The sequence below is a fragment of the Falco peregrinus genome, chromosome 11, assembly GCF_023634155.1.
Source record: "Falco peregrinus isolate bFalPer1 chromosome 11, bFalPer1.pri, whole genome shotgun sequence".
NCBI lineage: Eukaryota > Metazoa > Chordata > Aves > Falconiformes > Falconidae > Falco > Falco peregrinus.
The window spans coordinates 14,046,746-14,067,753 of NC_073731.1; the positions used below are offsets into that span (position 1 = coordinate 14,046,746).

Here is a 21,008-nt window from a genome sequence, read left to right on the forward strand (position 1 = left end):
TAAAGAAAGTTGAATTTTCTCTATTGGGAAACTTCTATATTTAAAACAAAGCCAGAATTGTAAAATTTGATAGCCAAAATTTAGGCATTTTCATCTATATTTATGTTTCAAAACAACAGAAAAGCAGCTAGATTTTCAGAGTTGATGAGTGATGATAGTTTTCATTAACTTAACTACCATCCTGTTATGTGAATATTCAGTGGCTTTTGTTTAGTGGCCCAAAGAACCTTTATTTTAGCAATAAAATGCTGAATTCCCCATTCACCCTGTGCTGTTAAGGAGGATGGGATGCAGGGAGGAAGGAGGAATTAGATTAGGTTGGGGAGGAAGAAGCTGAGTCTGGAAAAAGAAATGAGGTGGGGGAAAAGTGGTTTAGTTTTTTGTGTTTGTTTCTCGTCATCGAAGTCTATGTTAATTTGCAATAAATTAATTTTCCCTGAGTCTGTTTTGCCTGTGACAGTAATTGATAAGTGATCTGTCTTTACCTCAACTCACAAGCATTTTCACCTTATTTCCTCCCTCTGTCCTGTTGAGGAGGGGGAGGGAAAGAGTGGTGCAGTGTCTGTGAGGCAGCCATCCAAGGTAATCTCACCAAAGATGTCCAACATTATAAAGATATACTTGTGCCCTCATTTGCTGCTAATTGTTTCAAAAATAGTTACTCAAGTATGCAGTTTCTACAGTAATAAGCATCCATGGAGATGGCAGAAATTACAATAAATAAAATACATTTTTATATGTTATTTAAGTTTTAGACCATCTTTTGTAAACTTATTTTCTTGCTTTTTCAGCACGGTGATATGAACTGTATCTCTTGATTATTTTTTCAGGTGAAAATGTGTTTCTGATTTTAGATGGTCCTGTAGATGCAATCTGGATTGAGAATCTAAATTCAGTTTTGGATGATAACAAAACCCTCACTCTAGCAAATGGAGATCGAATTCCTATGTCTCCTACATGTAAACTGTTATTTGAGGTCCACAACATTGAGAATGCCTCTCCAGCAACAGTTTCTCGAATGGGCATGGTCTATATCAGTTCTTCTACCCTCGGCTGGAGACCAATATTGCAAGTAAGATGATCATTTCTGGGTACTCCTAACTTTACATTATACATTTCATACAGAAAAATATTGTGGATGTTTTTCAGGCATGGCTGAAAAAACGTTCTTCTCAAGAAGCTGAAGTTTTACAAAGTTTGTATGATAGAATCTTTGAACCAGCATATAGATATATGAAACTAAACCTTAATCCAAAAATGGAGCTTCTGGAATGTAACTACATTATGCAGGTAAAACAATACTGTGCAAGTCTGTATGAGGTGACTGACTATAGTAAGCATGTAGAAATAGCAAATAGAACATCTAATATCAACAAAATTTAATTTGAAAAGATTGTTTCCTGACAAAGAAAACCTCCAACTCAGCATTTGTTTCTAAGGCACTATAAGAAGAACTGTTACAGATGTGCAGAAGAAAATTTTACTTCTCTTTATTGCTTTCTATGTAGGCTAGTGTTCTGATGACTGGAATTTGCAGGCTTCAGTAAGTTTTCAGAAGCATATGTTTGATAAGCTAGTGGTCTCATTCCACTTCTTTCAATATTAAATAAATTGTGGTAAGGGTCAGTCTAACCCTACAGGTAGGGTCAGCAGCGAGTGTGAAGAATAATTCTAATTATCTTTCTGTCTCCAGATGTGATAGCTGTGATTCTGTCAGTCAGGTCTTCAAGGTCAATGTAGTTATTTTTGCCTGTCTCCTCCTATCAACTGGAATTCTACCTTGAGTGGAGTCCAAACTTCATCAGTGAATTATTAATAATAACATTATGTTTTTGGCAGATTTTGCAAGACTCAGTCCTATGCTGTATGTCTCCAGATGATTTGTTAATAAGTTTGTTGTCATCTGCAGTTTCTAAGTCACCAGAATTTCTGTTTGTCCGTGTAATCTGTTTTATACTCACATGCTCATAACAAATCCAGTGGTGCCTTTGAATAAGAGGCTAGACAAGGTAATATTTTGAATAAGACTTCAATTTAATAATAGTCAATTTGCACCCAGTATTTCTTTACTATTTATTAGGGATTTAGTTTCAGATTTTCAACAGTTTGAAAATATTGCTGCAAATAATGTTCACAGTAAATGCTGCAAAGATTAGCTGTGCAGTATTAAACGGAATTAGGATATCTATAGAATTGAAGTCCACAGGCAGAAAGTATGTAACTTTCCAATTATGATGATAAACAGGATGGACATGCTATACACAAAATTTTTAGAGAAAGATATTTTTTTTCTTCTACTTCTGTTATCTGTGAAACCTCTGACTGAATTGATGTTATCTTCATGGAAGACTTTTCCTGGGACTAGAAGTTTCTATGTTATTTTTGATTAGGGCTTATTAGGAAGCGTGAGCAAGTCAGTGTTCTACTCTGTTTGGTCAGGGAAATATTTTCCTGATTTAACCTTTGTTGAATGTTTCTTCCTGTGAATGAAAATCTCTAGCAAGTTTCTTTTTATTTACAGTATAAATAACCCTTAGTGGATCTCCATTCTGGGGCTTACCTAAGAACCTGTGAGACCAGAGCTTTTACCCTACTTGATCATTGCGCAGATTCCCTTCCTCACTTGCTTCCCCCACCTCCAGTGTTATATTCACTTAGTCTTGATTTCTTCTCCCATCAAGGATTTTATTCTTGGTGTGGTGAAGTAGGGCAGAAAGTCATGTTGGTTTCTGTGCTGTGCAGCTGCTTGCAGCTACCAGGATTGGGCATTAATTGACAAGGTTTCTTGACAACATTCTGCATTAGTCTACATACGTCTGATTTCAAGGATCTTCCCCCATTTCCTGGATCTTTCCTCTAACAAGAATGTTCACCAAATTATTTCTGGGCCCCATTTTTTCCCTAAGACCACTTCTTTTGGAAACTCTTCCACACCACCTCTCCTTTTAAGATCCTGGTTTTGCCATAAATGGTCTCTGTGCAGAAGCACTGTACCTTATCAGCCCCCTGACTGCTGGCTCCTTTCTGTATCTCTTTATCAATTGTGGTGTTCAGGATGTCCTGCTTTTTTGTAGGTCAGGTGTTTTCAAAATGTATAACCATCTCAAATCTGTTGCGTATAGCAGATAGCAGACTTGTATTTGACTTACAAAGTTCAGTTTTGGATGTACAACCAAACATTCACATGTACCCAATTATCTGCCATTTCTTAGCATTCACTATTTAAGCTGCTTTTCCATCTCCAACAGCTTCATAATGGTTTTATATAAAAAGTGATCTCACCTTTGCTTTCCTCTGTGTAACTTCCACTGACTTTCTGTTTACTATCCTCTGGTCCACCTCCTTAGGTAGAAAAATATAATTTACCATAGGGGATTCAACACATGTTTTTCTTAGAGTTATCCTGCCTTACAAGCCTATTGGAAAAGTCAATAAATGTGTAGCTGAAGGAAATCTGATAGATATGGTCTGCATGAAGGAACACAGGTGTTCAATAAAGTTCTTTACCAGAGATTTACATGGAAGCTAAGCAGTCATAGCAGAAGATAGGAGATTCATTTCTAGATAAATACCTGATTAGAAGATAGGAAATGTGTGACTGGAGCATCAGTTCTTTGGAAGGACAGAGGTTACCATTGATCCGAAGGTACTTTTGCTGGGACCAATGCTGTTCAAAATGTTCATAAGCAATTTGGAAAACTTTTAGTTTAAGGAGTTTACTGATGATACTAAATTATTTAGAGAAGTAAGGACAAAGCAGCTAACCATGAAGAACTCTAGGCAGACTTTATGAGACTCAATAAACAGGTAATAAAATGGGAATTGAAATTCAGTGTAGATAAGCATAAAGGGGTTCACACAGGGGAAAAAACAAACTGTTCAGAGCCATGAATAGCAAACCTACAGAACATCTTGCCAGACAGTGTTATAGGTGATAAAAGTTTATGTAGGTTCAAGACCAGTCTTGATATTTTCAGGGTGGAAAAGTCTGTAGAGGATTTCTAAACCCATGAAAAGTGTATTTGGTTCAGAAAACCCCACTCGGAAGAGATTACCAGCAGGAAGTACCACCCCTAGTACCACCACAAGCTGAAAGAGTTTTTTCTTTGTTTTTACTCTTCTCTAAGGGTCCACTTTTGGTCACTATTGCAGATGAGATGCTGGGCAAGCTGAAGTTTTGATCTGATTTGTGGCAAACATTTGTGTGTGTTTATAAGTCAGTTTAATTTTTTTCCATTTTCTTTCTTCAAAAACTTGTTACAGAACATTGCTAAGACCCAGAGGATCATGGGAAATTTTGGACTTGAGCTTGTATTTGAGGGAGAAAAAAGATTTTGTTCAGATAAGCTGGGACACAGCCTGTCCTGGAAATAAATAATTCTATTGTCCTCTAAAGAAAAGAAGTGACATTATTGTAATGTTGTGACATGTAATATTTCTCTTTATACTGAACTTTAAAGTAATCAGAAGTGTTCTAAGTCCTTTAGGCTACATTGAAAGTATAACTTACTGCATTACTTCCTACTTTAAGTATGAGATCCAAGACAGCATGAAGAACACTAATTCCAAGAGCTGATTGAAAATCTGCTTCACTGTTAAAAAAACATATTTTGAAGCAAAGTCCTTGACACTGCCTTGTATAGAAAAGGGAATATTAGTGACGTTATCTAAGACATTCAAACATCTGGTTTCATGAGTGACATCACAAAATTGTAGCTAGCAAGTTACTAGATTTCTGGAATATGGAATCTAGTTCCTTAGAATCATAGAGTGAGGCAATCATAAAATAGGATATTGTAATCTATTTTTAAAAACACAAAATGGAAGTTAATGTGATAGATACTTTAATTGACTGTAATTGAGATGAATACAATAGACAGATGTGGAAAATTCTTCCATGGTTAAAGATGGAAAGAGATGGATAGGCCCCACCTACTTTTGGAGTTCTGAATATCTGACTAAATATTATAAAATCCCTTGAAAAGCTGTTCTGATACCCTAGCTCTTAAATAATATTTATTATATAGTCACAATTTTAAAGGACAGTTGATGATCAAGTTACTTACATAATTTTAAATTTTTTTCCAGTTTTTTATACATATCTTTAACCCATTTTCTTTGGTTTGTAGTTCTGAATTTTATGTTATTCTTTGTACCCTGTATTGGTTTTCAAATTAGAATTTAAAGTTTAAATACATATAAATAATGCATGTGCACCTATGCATAAAATTTAAAAATTATTATGTAATATATTCTTAATGCATGATATTTTAATGTATTTTCAGTCTATTAATCTTCTGGAGGGTTTGATTCCATCAAAGGAAGAAGGTGGTTTATCAAGTATATTTCATCTGCATAAATTGTTCTGCTTTGCAATAATGTGGAGTTTAGGTGCCCTTCTGGAGTTGGACAGTAGAGATAAACTTGAAGCCTTCATTAGAGCTCATGATAATAAATTAGACTTACCAGAAATCTCCCTTGGCACCAGTCAAACAATGTATGAGTTTTATGTTACTGATTATGGTAAGTAAAAGTGCTAACATTCTGTTTTATAGTGGCATTTTAAAATTTATTATAGCTTCTTTGAAATTTAAAATTACTCCTTTAGTCCTTATTATACAGTCATATGAGTGGAGATTTTTGATGACAGTATAGTAGTAACACAGATTCTGTGTGCAATGGCTCTGCAGATGTGAGAATTCAGAAACAAGGGATAGAGTACTCATTGGTAACATTTTCTTATTTCTTTTGGTTTTAATTTCATTCTTGCACATTTCTTTCCTATGAACCTAACAAGCTTACAATTTTTAGATAATTTCTGCTTAAGCTGATTTAGTCTAAATTAACATTAATTTTGTATTTAACTTTCTCACAGATAATATTTTTGTTTAAAAATATAATCTGATTTTAATTCCACTTAATAATTATTATTTATCCATGCCTGATAATCAGTAATAAATCTTACAGTTTTATAAACTGTAGTAGTGTGATATTTTGAATATTGTGAATATTATTTTGAGTAGTGTGTAGGTATTTTCCATAATGAATTTATAGCTTGAGTAACACACACACAACCAACGTCACAAAGATCTTGCTGTTCTTTCAGAACATATTCTCACTTGAATATATCTATTTCTCTTGTATCAAAAGTCAGGTTATTATTTTTTTTGCCAGCCATGTTAATTTAGTGTACATATACGCAATCCATACTCCCATGTCCTATAATTTTTCACCAGCAGCGTGAGAACGAGTTTCTAAGTAAACATTCCTTTCGGTTGGGGTTTTTTGTTTGTTTGTTTGTTGTTTTGTTTTTTTTTTAAATTTAGATAGCTATATATAACTTCAAGAAATATGTGTATATTCAGTAGGATTGTAGATTAATTAGAGTTCATGACTAAGTACATCCTTTGTTAGATGTGTTTTATCTAGATTCGAGAAGATTTATCCTTTTTTATACTTTCTAGTACTTCCCCCATTAGCTCTATGATTAAATGGTTTTTTTGTGTGCTAACAAGAACATGATCAAAATATGGTGAGATATTTTCCTCTTTTTTTTTTGGCCAATTCAGGTGACTGGGAGCACTGGAGTAAAAGAGTTCAGGAATACGTTTATCCAACAGATCATGTCCCAGACTATGCATCTATTCTTGTTCCAAATGTTGATAATGTCAGAACTCAGTTTTTAATAAACACAATTGCAAAACAACAGAAAGTAAGTACAAGATTATTTATTTAAGTATATACCTACTATACGAAATAAATAGAAACTTAAAGTAACTGGGGGTTGCAGTCATTCTCCATATTCTCTCTTTAGTCATTGCTTGCCAGGTGCATTCATAATTTACATATTGGAGAGAACATTCCTCATACAGCTTTAACTAGTAAGGAACAATCTGGTGTCGTGGCTTTTGACTCAGGCCACATTAAACAATAGTTATTAAAACATATATAGGCCTATTTTCAAGCAGAGGAAGATCTGGAAAATACATGTTTTGCTTTAGCACAGTGCTCTTAATAACCCTGGAAACTTCCTATGGAAATCTCTGTCAGCTTGTGAAACAGAAGTCAATGGGCTCCCTCCTACTGAGCTGGAGGCAATATCAGAAATACCACAAGTGCATGAGCCAGTGCTGGAACCTCTTTTTTTCTGTAAAATTCTAGGATTTGGACAGAAAACTTGTTGATTTGGTTTGATGAAACTGTTCCAGAGGTCATAATGTGTCTGTGTCTTTGATGTATCTGACACAGATTATGAAAACGCACAAAATCTTTGTATTTGGAAACATATTATTAATCTTTGTACATTAATGCCTTGGGAGATATTGGTTGTATTTCCAAGTACATTCTTTTGGCCACCATTGCCATAGAAATAACAAACATTTGCATCTTCCAAAAAGAGTCCCTAAAACCTGGCATTTTCCACAATTTAGTTTTTCTGTGGTGTACAGTTTATATCTTACTTTCTTTAGTTGAAAAGTTTCAGTATTCAGTGTGCAGTTGGACTTGTCTGTACTTCGCTGTTGATCAGAATGTTCCCCTTCAAGGAAGCAGTCAGCTTTGTTTTCAAGCATTTTTTTTTTTTCATTTGGTAAGGTTTGATTTAATCACATATTGAACTGTGATAGAGAAATATCTAGATTATTTTTTTTTCTCCCCTGGATCAGATCACAGCAGCATGAACTTTCTTTCTAACTACAGCTGAATTACATGCACTAGATGAAACCAAAGTGGTGTTTTACAGGTCTGACTTCCTTTGTTGGTTCTGTGAGTTTCTTACTATCATCTGTGCTATGATGGTCAATTGTTCATTTGGATGTTCAAAAACAGGATGAAGAATAAGACCTTGTGGTATCATTGTGGCTATCTGTTGGAGAGCATTAATTTAAAGCAGGATCTAGTCAGTCAGGAGTATTTGAGCATGTCAAATCTGCATTATCAACTTTTGCAAACTGTTTAAATTCCTTTTATGGGGTGGATATAATAATTAAGATAATACCATCTGTCAAAAAGGTAGGATGAAAATCTGAGCTACAAAAAAAGAATGGAGGAGTCTTAAGTGTCTGAAAACGAGAAAAGGGAGCAAGGTTCTTATCTACCTCACTTTCATGAGATTAAGTTGGTGATTTCTATAAAAGGCTTAAGAGAAAAGAAGGAAGTATTAATCCTTTGGTTCAGCAACTTTCTGATTTAGATTCAGATTTTACCAAGACAATAAGGAAATGAGGAAAGACTTTCTTCTTTCTCAACACATTTTTTTTTTCAGGGAAATGATACTTAGTGTACAGATTAACCAGAAAAAAAAGGTCTATAATATTATATATTTAAATGTAAAGAGAAAGCTGAAATGAAATACCTGCTATCAAAAATACCAGCTTGAAGCAAGAATTTTCTGCACCTTTAATTATAAGGAATAAGCTGCCAGAGAAGCGTAAAAATTCTTTGAAAAATACAAATATATATAGTGAGGCATACATTAAGATATCGTGAGTTGCAAGAGAAAAAAGTACCATATCAGAAGCATTAAATGCTCCTGTTGTATGTACTGCAGTGATAAAGAGACAGAATAATTATATTCTCATCAAAAGGGAGTTTGTTTCTGATAATAACACAATCAGTAAGGGGAAACAAATTTTGAGAAAAATTCCAAGATTTCCTAACTGTTCTGTGAACGTCCTTGGCCAAAATCTGCATTGTCAAAGCTTGATATCCTGAGTGATCTAAAGGCCCTATGCAAGAGCAATCATCTTGTTAAAAATATTCTGAAAAAAACGCATTGGTTTCATATTCCTGCATGGCTGTTTACAGAAAGAGGCACGTCCATGAGCAGGCAGGCAGCGAAATTCAGTACAAAAAGCACAGGTCAAATTTGGTTCAAATTCTGAAAAACATACTTCTGTTAGAAGACACATGGACTCTTTAAGGATCCAGAAGGCCTTTCTTGCTAGGTCAGTTTATGTCAGTGTAATTAGGTTGGAGAACCTGGGTAATAGGCATAAAATTCCAGTTTAGGAGGAGGGGTGGATAGGGACCACTGTTCCTTAAAGGAAGGATGGTGTTCTTTTGAGGAACGTTGAAGAATAACTGCCAGCTTTGAAAACAGGTAATGTGCCTTTGTTGCTTTTAAGTAGGCGTGCTGCTCAGTTCCTTTTGTGAGCGGAGCATAAAACACATTCCAGAGTTAAATTGTTTCCTCTCCTACGAGTTTCATGGGCCTTTCTAACAAGGGACATGAGCAGTATAATATCACTGCAAATCAATTTTATGTATCTCCTCAAACATTCAGTTTAGAGAAAAAGATTGGGTCAGGTATTTCAGACAATATATAGAAACATAAGAGGAGCTTCAAAAAGGACTGCATTTCCAGAGGTGGAAAGCAACGGCTTTTTATTAATCTAATTGTTTCCCAACTTTACTAACATTCACCACAAAGCTATAAATGTTTCTGGGTCAGCTAAGACTTCTGTACACAGTTCAGTATCTGTTATTCTTATTTGTAATTATTGTTACATCATGTTTTTACAGACCTGTAGAGTACCTCTTTTAGTAATATGCTTGAGAGGGGATATAGCTAAACCTAATCTATACTGTATTGTTGATTTAAAGACAGTGCTGGGAAGAAGGAATTCTATTACAAGCATGTGTCAAAAGGATACCTATAGCCAAATCAAACAGCAGAATTTTATATTTAAATTAAATGTCACAGACTACTTTCCATAGTAAAGAAAGCTTTTTCAGGGTCATCCACTACAAAAGACTGCTGTAGTGACTGTGTTGGTAAGTGGACAAAGTTAGGCAACTGGAAAAAAAACCTCTAGTTCATTCCCATTTCACCCTTTCTCTTTTGACTGTAAATAATGTTCTTGGAGAATCTGGGTGGGATGAAAAACACAAACTGTGTCACTGCATATGGAGACACAAAAAACCTAACAGAATAATGTATCATTCAAAAGTAGACACAGAAAGTATCCTTTTCTCTAGAAAAGGTCTGTTATATGTATTTAAGTTTTGACGGTACTTATGCGATGTAAATATCTGTTACAGGCAGTTTTGCTCACAGGAGAACAGGGAACTGCAAAGACAGTCATGATTAAGGCCTATTTGAAGAAATATGACCCAGAAGAACATTTGTCAAAATGTTTAAGCTTTTCATCTGCCACAGAACCATTTATGTTTCAGGTAAAAATGTAGATTTTAAGCAATTCCTGCATAAAATTTCCTTGCTAAGTATTTAAAGTGTACTTAATTCTGATCATAAAAGAAGTGATTTAGATATAAAGTCTAAAGGACCTTTTCCCTCTTTTTCCTTAACTCACTTAAACACTTCAGAATGTTCCACAAAAAATAAATTTTGCAGATCAGAATAAAAAATAGTCACACATAGAGATACATCTATTTATGATTGCTGTGGAATTCTAATAATCCATTTTTTGCTGAAGACCTTTCCTTTTCATTTTAGAATAACCAAAATTTTTGGTTATACTTCTTCAGTTTTTTTCTTGATTTTGTCTTTTATAACTGTAAATTTTATTTTTGTTGAATAAAACCAGATTTCAACTCATAGATCCTCTTATTTTTCCTCAGCTCAGCAGGGACTACAGCCTCAGAAATCCAACCTTTAAGGTCCCCTGGCATGGCAACTTTGTTGAGATTTCCCTTTCCCAATATAACTGCTAAAAATCTACACAAATAGAAAAAAATACTACAGATAATATTTTCAAGTGATTGAAAGGATGATTTATGCCACTTTGGTATGGTTCAGTACTACTAATTTGCTAGAATGTGATCCTGTAAGTTGAATTGGCTTCATTACAAACTCAAAGCAATGAATTCATGGTGACAGTCCTCCAGTAAGATAAATCATCTTGGAATATTTCTTGATTGAAAACTCTGCTCATGGAGCAAGCCTTGCAAACTCTGTTCCAAAATCTAGTGTCTCTTTTGAAAAGATGATGTAAATGTTATTAAGAAAATGGTGAAAAATAATGGCTTGAACATCTATTTCTTAAAATTCCAAACCAATGGAATATCTGCTGAGCTCTTCTGTTATGCATAAGATCTCATGGTGTGGTTTGTGTCAAACTGTGAGACAGAATAAGCCAGGCATCCTTTCGTGCATGCAAGATCAACTGAACAGTCAGTATCTCTGTCTCAGTGTCCATTACACAGTGTATTATGGGTCTCTAGAACATTACGGTCTTGAAAACAAAACCCAGACTTCGTCCTCTCTGGTACAGTCTGTGGAAGGATCTTACTGTGTCTTGTCTCTGCTACAGTCCTGTAATACCCCAGAAGATATGCTCTTTCTTTTCAGCTAGCTAGCTGAATACATAGCTCACTCTGCTCATTTCCAAAAGATGTAGCAGAAAATCACTTGAAATACTTCTAAACACTTGAAAGACACATTTAAAATAGCTTTTTAATTTTGAGTCATCATTCTGATGATATTTGAAAGACTGGATGATTTTGGATGTGTTAAATGTGCTACAAAGTTCTTGATTTCTTATATAATCACTTTCTCTTAGCAGTTTCTGTTTTTCACCTTAATCACATATCTCCAAAGTGGCACATTAATGCTAACAGTGTTCTATATGTGCTTATCTTAGAACACTCAGATAATTATTTTCTGTTGTGAGAAGACAGGGCAGAAGCATTAGACAAAATTTGTATCTTTCTGTTTCAAAAAGGCTATTCATGCTTCTATTTTTATGACGGCATATGCCACATTCCTCATATAGGGTGGCATTTATGCTTGTAAAACTAAAAAAATATTTCTCTAAGAAAGACTTTTGCTACTGTCTTGTAAGGTATTTATTTTGCCATTGTTTATGTTCCAAGTACCTTTAGAAAGACTGTAGAGCTTTGAAGATGTATTTCAATGTCTTGTCTATTGCATTCTCCTTCTTATTTAATTCAAAACTCAGTCTTAAAAGATTATTGCCACCAAAATGTTAAAATACTGCATTACTTGGCTTACAACATACCTGGGAAATCATTGTAAAAGGAATGTTTTTTTTTTTAAATTGCCTATATATGGTTTGCAGTTGTACTGCAAATATAAAAGAACTGAGCTTAGCTAGGGGAAATCCAAAGCAATCGTAATTTTCAGACAGTGCATGACAAAGTGTCTGAAAGTAGATTCCATTCCTTTCCAGAGCTACCCTTTGGAAAGGAGATTCTTAAAAAGTTTCTAAATAAGTCCAGTATTTATAAAAATTATGCTGTAGATAATGAAAATATTATTTCTGCTTGTTGATATTCTAACTTGCCCATAATTAATACAGTTTTGATAAATCCTTCATTTCTCAAATTGTGTGTGCTATGTTCCCACTGTTTCTTACTGATTTGAGAAGCAAAAGAGAAAACAAGATGTGCAATAAAATTCACAACTTCTGATCTATTAATTTTCTTTTAGCAATTTCTCTTGCATTAATCTTGATGTGTTTGAAAACTGAAATACAATTCACAAGAAGATGTAATATTTCATACAGACGTAGGGTATCATACTAAAGTTAAGGTCATTTTTGTTTGCTGACTCCATGATAATAATTAGCTTCAATACTAATAATTAAATAATGTCCAAGTTTGAAAATGTTTAAAAAAACTTCTTTGGTAGCCAGAGGTGAGTTGCAGTCCTAAGGCCAGGGAATTACGTAGGAATGAGTATGAGGAACAGGGGGAATAGGGTTCCTTAATAATGAATTAAAGACAAAACTACCAACAAAAAGAGGAAACCACTGGATAAGTGTTATAGCAGAAAGCAGTAACACATTTTTTAATAATACATTTTAAATATTGTTGCTTTAGATGCAAACCAAAAACTTTCATTAATTTTTAGAGGGCAATAGAGAGTTATGTGGACAAACGCATTGGAAATACTTATGGACCTCCTGGAGGCAGAAAAATGACTGTTTTTATTGACGATATCAATATGCCATTTATCAATGAATGGGGAGATCAGGTAACTTTAAGAAATATGACTTATTCTCAAATTGTTGTGCTTTTATATATATACACACACACAAATCAGTGGACTCCCTCAATATTTTAATTAACTGTAATTATTGCAAATACTTTCTAATTATGGTACACCAATTAAGAAAAAATGAGAGCAAATTAGATTTACTGAAGAGACATGTAGGATAATGGTATCATATCTTGCATTATCTCTACTTTCTCATGTTTTCGTAAGACTAAATAAAAAGTGTCACTGTACTCAAGTACCATATTATTAATTTCAAGATTGGCATTCATTTGAGAGCAACAGAAAACAAACTTTCTGCAAAACAGAAGTGTAATGATTTGGAGAAAGTAATAAAGTCTGTGTCCAAATTCAAGGGTAACACACTGACTTGTAAACTGGATTAAAGATTTTTGGCTTTTGATAAGCCCATCTACAGTCTGGGTGTGTAACATTCATATGCCTGTACAGGCCCAAAACATAGTAGGTCGGAAGTATTTCCAGCCCAGGATGCTAGGTCTTCTGGAATGTCTATTCTAACATGAAGACCAAGTATACTTACATGACTTTTTTAATTTGCTCAGAGTAAATAACAAATGAGAAACCTGGGGCTTCTGTACACTTTTGGATGCTCAGGCTCTCTGGCTTCTGTGAGGCTCACAGTTCGGATTAAAGCTGTTCATAGCATTGAACTGGTTTGTTAACAGTGTGGGTCTAGTCATGACAGTAGTCTTGGGCATGTATTTACGTAGCAGTATGAATATAAATAAATCTATGTAGACTGAATAGTTCATCCTCTTGACTTTAGAAGGCTATTTTTGTCAAAACGAAAGCCAAGCCTGTGTTTTTAGTGTCTCTGAAGTGGAACCTGGCCTTCTACCTAAATGCCAATATGTTTCTATTATTTGATTTGCATTGTGTGGTCTCACTTGAAAGAACTTTAATGGTTTTCTTTATTGAAATTGAAACTAGCATTGAATAAGTCACAACACTGAGCTGCTTGACCATAGTCTAGATCATAGGTGGCTGTGTTTGAGGAAAAGCCCTCACAGGCCCAGGCAGTGTTCAGTGATAGGAATGATCTCCATTATGGACCTCCTCTAGGTCTTTTGTTATAGCCCAAAGACATTGTTGAAATATTTTTAAAGGGATGATGGTTTGTGATTGGTGCCTTGCTGCATATCATGTGGCTTTGTTGGGGTATGTGAGCACAGGAGGCTGGCTGAATATCATTTGAACAGTTACTGTGGGGACAAACCCTGATGCTTCCTGATACATGCAGATGCTGTAGAGTGGAATGTGGAGTGAATAAACTTTTGAGGATAAACAGCTTCCTGTTTCAAAAAAAAGTTAATGTTTTGCTTCAAAGGAGGCCTAAGGAAGAACTGAAAGACATAACTTGAAAATCTGGAGCTGAATGTCCAGGACCAAAATTTGGAAAAGACCCAATTTTTTTTCCAGTTCATTGCCTTAACTTTATTTAGTTAAAAGGAACACCAACACATTTTGTTGATATTAGATAGTAGTACAACACTGAAAGAATTTTCCTGTTGCTTAATATCATGTAAACCAAGATGTCCCATATGACTAAGGAAGATATTTTAATCTGAGTTTAGATTAAAGTTAAAACCTCTCTCTAGGGATTAGTGGTACAGTTACAAGAAGAAATTAAAATATCAGGGTATGTTTTTTTCTTATTTGATTTTCCATCTGTACAAATTACATAAACTTACAGGTAACAAATGAAATTGTTCGTCAGATGATGGAAATGAAAGGAATGTACAGCTTGGATAAACCTGGAGACTTCACTATAATTGTAGATGTACAATTAATAGCAGCAATGATACATCCTGGAGGAGGCCGTAATGATATTCCCCAGCGTTTAAAAAGACAGTTTTGTGTATTCAATTGTACATTGCCATCCAATGAATCCATCGACAAAATTTTTGGTACTTCTTTCTCTCATTTTAGTACAATTATTTTTTTTCATAATTAGCTTACAATGTATAAAAGTCTGTTCTCTTTGTCACTTCCACCATGCAAATTCAGAGTACTTCTAATAAAACAACTGAAGCTGTATTACAGCAAAAATAGTGCTGTGGAGGAGAAATTAACCCCTTGAAATGCTTATTTTTCTACTTTTGGACAAGAAAAATATTTACTAAGAAAGTAATGGCATTTCCTGGAAGAATATGAGCACTGCTATTACTATGTAGATTATACTTTAATGTCTGTGCTGCCTGAAATGCCTTCTGTTGTTAAAGTTCTCAATTCTGTTAACTTTGTCAATATAGTATATTGTTAAAAAACCCAGCACTTGCTGCCAGCTGTTTCTATTCTTTTTCAGAAAAGCCATGGACAAGAGAGACAAAACTATTTAATCTGTAATTTGAAAGCAAATTACTGTTTTATATAAGGACTTACATGTCTTGCTCACAACCTAGCTTATTATATCCTACAATCTGAGATTAACTCTATATGGCATTTTTTTCTTTTCAGGTATTATTGGCTGTGGATACTTTCATTCCTGTAGAAAATTCAACCCTGAAGTATGTGATATGGTGAAAAAATTAGTCCCAACAGGCAGAATATTGTGGCAGCGGACAAAGGTATAAATTACAGAGAAAGTTCTATCACAATCAGTCTAAAGAGAGTACCTATTAATGCAATTTAGGCACATACTCGTTGACAATGTATCTATAATGAGAAAAAAAACCAGGAGAAAGATGGTCTGAGAAAGTTTTGGAGATATAATCTGGAAAAAATCAGATTTCAGTATACAAGGCAGATGAATGGAAATATCAATCCATTCTTTCCTATAGATTTATTCGTGTTACCCAAAGCTTTAAATACTATTGCTAAGGAACAGGCAGTGAAATTATTTATAAATTATAATGTTTAATTTATAAGGCCCAGAACAACATATGAAATAATTACATGTTATAAGAGTTGAAGTTTTAAATTTAGTGCTAGATCCTGCTTCCAAACAAATGAGATATATTTATGACTTCTTAGTTTTTCCACAGTATTATGTGTGAAATTTAGTAGTTTTGTTATGTATACATTTTATGTTATTAATTATACATTTATAATTTATATTTTTCTTGATTCCTTCTAAATGTTACTGGGTTTTAATATTAACAATATTTTTCTTTAGACAAAGATGCTTCCTACACCATCTAAATTCCACTATATCTTCAACCTTCGAGACCTTTCTAGGATTTGGCAGGGAATGTTAACTATAAAGGCAGAAGAATGCAACAGCAGCGCTGTCCTGCTAACACTTTTTAAACATGAATGTACCAGAGTAATTGCTGACAGGTATAATAACTATAACTTTTTATATTTAATAGGTTTAGACATTTACTTAATTTATGTTCATCAATTTGTATAACTGTAAGCCTTCTTAATATGATAACCCTTTTTTCTGGTTTCAGCTGTGATAGAGTTAATTTTCTGCTTTCAAGTTAGAAGCAATATTACTGACATTTACTGAAATGTTCTTATATTTTTGTATTTGTTCTGGGGAATTTAAAAATACATGAAAGATATGTATTTGTACAGTTATGTTATATATTGGGGGGTGGGGGGAGAGTGTTGCCATCCAGTGTCGTCTTCCATGCTGCTTTTAGATTCTATAGTGGTTAGTATTAGAATGTCATCACTAAGAACCTCAAACAATAATGAAGTATATAATATATATCTAGGCTTTCTCTATACCACAGTTCTTCAGGATTCTTTGTCTTATTTGAAAACGCAGAGCACTGTGTACATCTTTTTAATGTTTCGCCTATTTTCCTCTAAGTTGTATAACTGAAAAGGAAAAGAAGTAAAGATTAAAATTTCTTTTTTCTGTAGTTTGACATTCGAAGTTGGCATTTCCTTTTTCTGGGGTCAAGGTGGTTATCGCCTTTTATGTTTATCAGTTCTACTGAGTATCATTCTTGATTACTTCTCAGATAATCACAGCCATAGATAATTAGAGTCATCAAAGATCTTGATCTTTATTAAAATAGTCTTGAACCAATCAAGTGAGGATGATACAGTTTAAACAATGGAATGTAGTCACTAGTATTTGTATTTGCAGTCTTTTATTTCAATTTGCAGTAGTCTGCCCGGCCCCCTCCTCCCCACAGTGTTTATTCCCCTCTGTTAATTATAGATTTTGATGTAAGAGGGATTGAGAAAGAAGTCGGGTTGTAGTGACATACATTATCTTCCTTTCACTATTCCTTGTCTCATTGCAGTTTCATAGGCAGTACTGTAATAACATAAATTATGCTATTGTGTGGCAGGTTGAAAGATGAAAAAGGTCACTCAGCAATGTCTTTTTCAGAAATCATTCATCCTTTTTCATCTGAGAAATTAAATGATCTGTCATTGCCTAGTTCTAGGTGAAAGTTGGAAAGTCAAGTTGGTTTTATGTTTTATGTTTTATGTGATTGACTATTATACTTTAAAGTATGGAAGCATTTAATTCCTGTGAATATTGCCTAATTAATTTCTGTAACTATTGTTTAATATGTACTGCCTAATGTGCAGTTTTCTTTCAAAAGTTACAAGGTTTTTTTAGTATTGAATTAGCTGTTTTTCTCCCTACATAATTACAAATAAGTTTTTAAAAATTGTACTAATTTTGATTTTTAGATTTATTACTCCTGAAGATACAGCCTGGTTTGATAAAACTCTTAATAAAGCAATTGAGGAATATGTGGATACAGACTTAACAAAAGTACTCCAAGCTGAACCATATTTTGTAGATTTTTTACGGGAGATGCCTGAACCAACTGGTGATGAACCAGAAGATATTGTGGTTGAACGACCAAAAATTTATGAGAAGGTATTTTATTTTAGACCTAAAATACTAGGTGTCAAAGTTTTCCTTTAATTGTTAAGTATATTATATTGCTGAACTCCTATCATACAAAAAGTTTTATTGAATACCTACCACATTTTTTGTAAAGGTATATCTAGATTTTTCTGGTTAGTATGCAAGAAATCATGTTAGTAATGTTAAAGTTAATAATGCCATATAAATATAGTTTATTTGTTCTTAGTCTCCTTGCTCCTTTTTTTCCCACCATTAGCAGAAAAGTTCTGCTTAAACACAACTACAATCACGGCAGTGAATTAACAAGATAATCTCATTGTGTGTGGCCAATACAGGAGCTCAGGTTTGTGCAAGAATGTCAGTGCAGTTTTAAATTCTGAAGGGTCATGCTAGTATTGTTACTGATTTATTTTATTTGATTTGATTTTCTCTAGATTCCAAGCTTTGAATTTTTTTGTGAAAAATTGCAAATGTATCAGAGGCAATACAATGAATCTGTAAGAGGATCATTTCTTGATTTGGTGTTTTTTAAGGACGCTATGACACATCTTATTAAGGTTTGGGGATTTTTACTTTTTTATTAGTTTAACTGTTGCAACAGTATTCCTGATTTGGGCAAGCTATGATCAGAGGCCACATTCTGAAAAGTTACTCTTATCCCCAAAGTTGCTTGCCATCTTTGCCTAGTCATTTTAAAGAACTAGTAAAGAACTACAGTCATTTTACCTGTATGCATGTTTTGCAATAAATACCTTATTTTATATATTTGTTTAAGCTTCTCTGTATTCAGAGGTATGTAGATTTTCCTTGATAGGAAAGCTGAGGTCATAAAAAGGCACGTTTAAGTTTTGTATGTAGAATGATTTTTAATCATTAAGAATTCAGTCCAAAGGCATCTGTACCTGGCAACTGACCAAAACAACGTGAGAAAGAATCTGATTAGGTGAGAGACATTAAAAGAAACATAAATCGGGGCTGCAGTAGAATCAGTATGTAGGGTAGAGGAAAGTCTCAGTTTACAATCAGTTGAATGCCTATTCGGAAAGGAAGATATAAAGAAAGAATTCATCTGAAATGAGAATCCAATTCATGGGGGGGGGCGGGGCTCAGCTAAGCATAAGATCTCTTTGAAGTGCTGTGCCTCAGGTTTAAGAAGTTGTGTTAGTTATCTCAGGAATTATTTTAACTTCATGATCTGTTCACTGAAAGGCAAAAGACACATAGAAGCCACAGTGAAACCAAAACAGGAGATGGTTGGTTCTCTAGTTGACCTCAAGTGAACAAAATTATTTTGTTTGCTTTGCATTTAAACAGAAGAAAATAATTTTAATTACAGCTCATGTGATGCTAGGTGATTTTCAGAAGACCTTGAAATCTCTAATACTCCATTTCCATAGTCAAGTTTTAACCAGAATATCTGGAATATGAAGTTTGGTAGTAGAAAGGAGCCCTGCTGTCGTTATGGTGACAATAAATATAGTCACCCTCATAACTGCACATTTAGACTTCTATTTAAATATAGTTATCTGGATAGGCTGAGAGGGAGATGTGCGTAAAACCAAAATTTCTTCGAAGGAAAAATTGAACAGAATTCACAGGTTTGATGTGGATGCCAGTCTTTTGCATTTTATACTTAATTTACATGAGGACCAAAGGCAAAGCAAACTAACATCTTAAAAGTAATGGTGCACTAGCATATAATAAAACCAAGATGTGATATATACACAGGAGATGTGTAAAAAAGCAATAAGATAGTAAATTTGTAATCCTGCTTTTGTATCTGTGAGACTTGTTAAGAAAACTGTTTCAAAGGTAACATTGAAGGCAAATAAAATAGAAGATAACACTGATAGTTAAATGTGTCCGGGTCTTTCAGACTCTTAAAAATATTAATGCAGTGTGTTTATTTTTCCACCTATTTTTTTATTGCAATTTTTAAACATATTTAGGATCATACCTTCAACATAAAATGAAGCTTAAAATGTCTCCCTTTATGCATTTAAATCCTATGGGTAACTGATTATAACCATCTGAACCATGCAGCTTCTTCATTAGCTACACAAAATTCTTGAAGAATGTACAAGTGCTCTTTTGAGAGGAAGAATTTTCTGCAAGCATCCTTTTAATAATTTTACATTGTACCATAGTAAATAAAGTGTAGATTATAACAAATTTTTAATTTTGCTAATTAACATTTTAATTTAAATGTATTAATGAGCTTTGCTTCTATTTTTTCATGTATAGATTTCCCGGATAATTCGGACAGCATATGGAAATGCTTTACTTGTTGGAGTTGGTGGTTCTGGAAAACAAAGTCTTTCAAGGTTGGCCTCCTTTATTGCTGGCTATAAAATATTTCAGATCACTTTAACCAGGTAAGCAATGCAAGAAATAGAAATATATAAATCCAATTTATGTTATTAATTTCTCTTTACACAGTCATAACCTTATGTTTTTAACAGTTGGGGTTTTTTTTTCCACGTTTAAAATGTGGAAAACAATAAATTCTTAACATTGGATTATGTTTGAGCTGAAAAAGCTGGACCATGAGTTAGCTATTCCTGAGCCAAAATACATGTGTTTACAAAGGATGTTTGCACTATCGTTTATAAAACTCTATAATATGAAGATAGCATTATTCTAAGTTATTTTGAATTAACAAGTAATGTTTCTTATTCCTCCTAGATCCTATAACATAAACAATCTGTCAGATGATTTAAAATTATTGTATAGAACAGCTGGAGTAGAAGGACAAGGCATCACTTTTATCTTCACTGATAATGAAATAAAAGAGGAGTGTTTTTTAGAATATATAAATAATCTCCTGTCTTCAGGCGAGGTAAGAGTGTCAACATGCCAGGCAATGTACTTTAGAAGCAGGAAATTGCAGAATTTGTTTCCACTAGTTTATTTATTTTGGTAATAAATTGTAGAATCAATAATGATTAGCTCTAAAATATCTGAACTTTAAAAGTAAGGAGTTATGTTGGTATGAAGTTCTTTATTTCAGGTAGGCCAGAAAAAGATAAGGAGCTGTGGTGGGTATTTCAGTAGCCTTTATTAAAGGAGGATTCACTGGCCAGTCAAGATCCATACTCTTCCTGAGTTAAGACTTCCTAGTTTTTAATGGAGTAACATAAGACTAAATCACAGACGAATCTTGGTTTTATTGTGTCTAAACTGTATATATGCAGAGAAAGAAATACAGCTTTAAGTAGA

General features: G+C 33.8%; 1 protein-coding gene across 1 annotated transcript in view; it reads left to right on the forward strand.

Moving 5' to 3' along the window:
- Positions 1 to 21,008, forward strand: part of DNAH8 (dynein axonemal heavy chain 8) — a 137,287-nt gene that overhangs the window by 66,190 nt on the left and 50,089 nt on the right. The window contains 13 exon segments of the mRNA XM_027788521.2: positions 831 to 1,072; positions 1,150 to 1,290; positions 5,286 to 5,523; positions 6,570 to 6,712; positions 10,042 to 10,176; positions 12,836 to 12,958; positions 14,694 to 14,907; positions 15,458 to 15,567; positions 16,116 to 16,279; positions 17,606 to 17,798; positions 18,224 to 18,346; positions 20,034 to 20,164; positions 20,475 to 20,628. Coding sequence (XP_027644322.2) covers positions 831 to 1,072; positions 1,150 to 1,290; positions 5,286 to 5,523; positions 6,570 to 6,712; positions 10,042 to 10,176; positions 12,836 to 12,958; positions 14,694 to 14,907; positions 15,458 to 15,567; positions 16,116 to 16,279; positions 17,606 to 17,798; positions 18,224 to 18,346; positions 20,034 to 20,164; positions 20,475 to 20,628 — 2,111 coding nt within the window.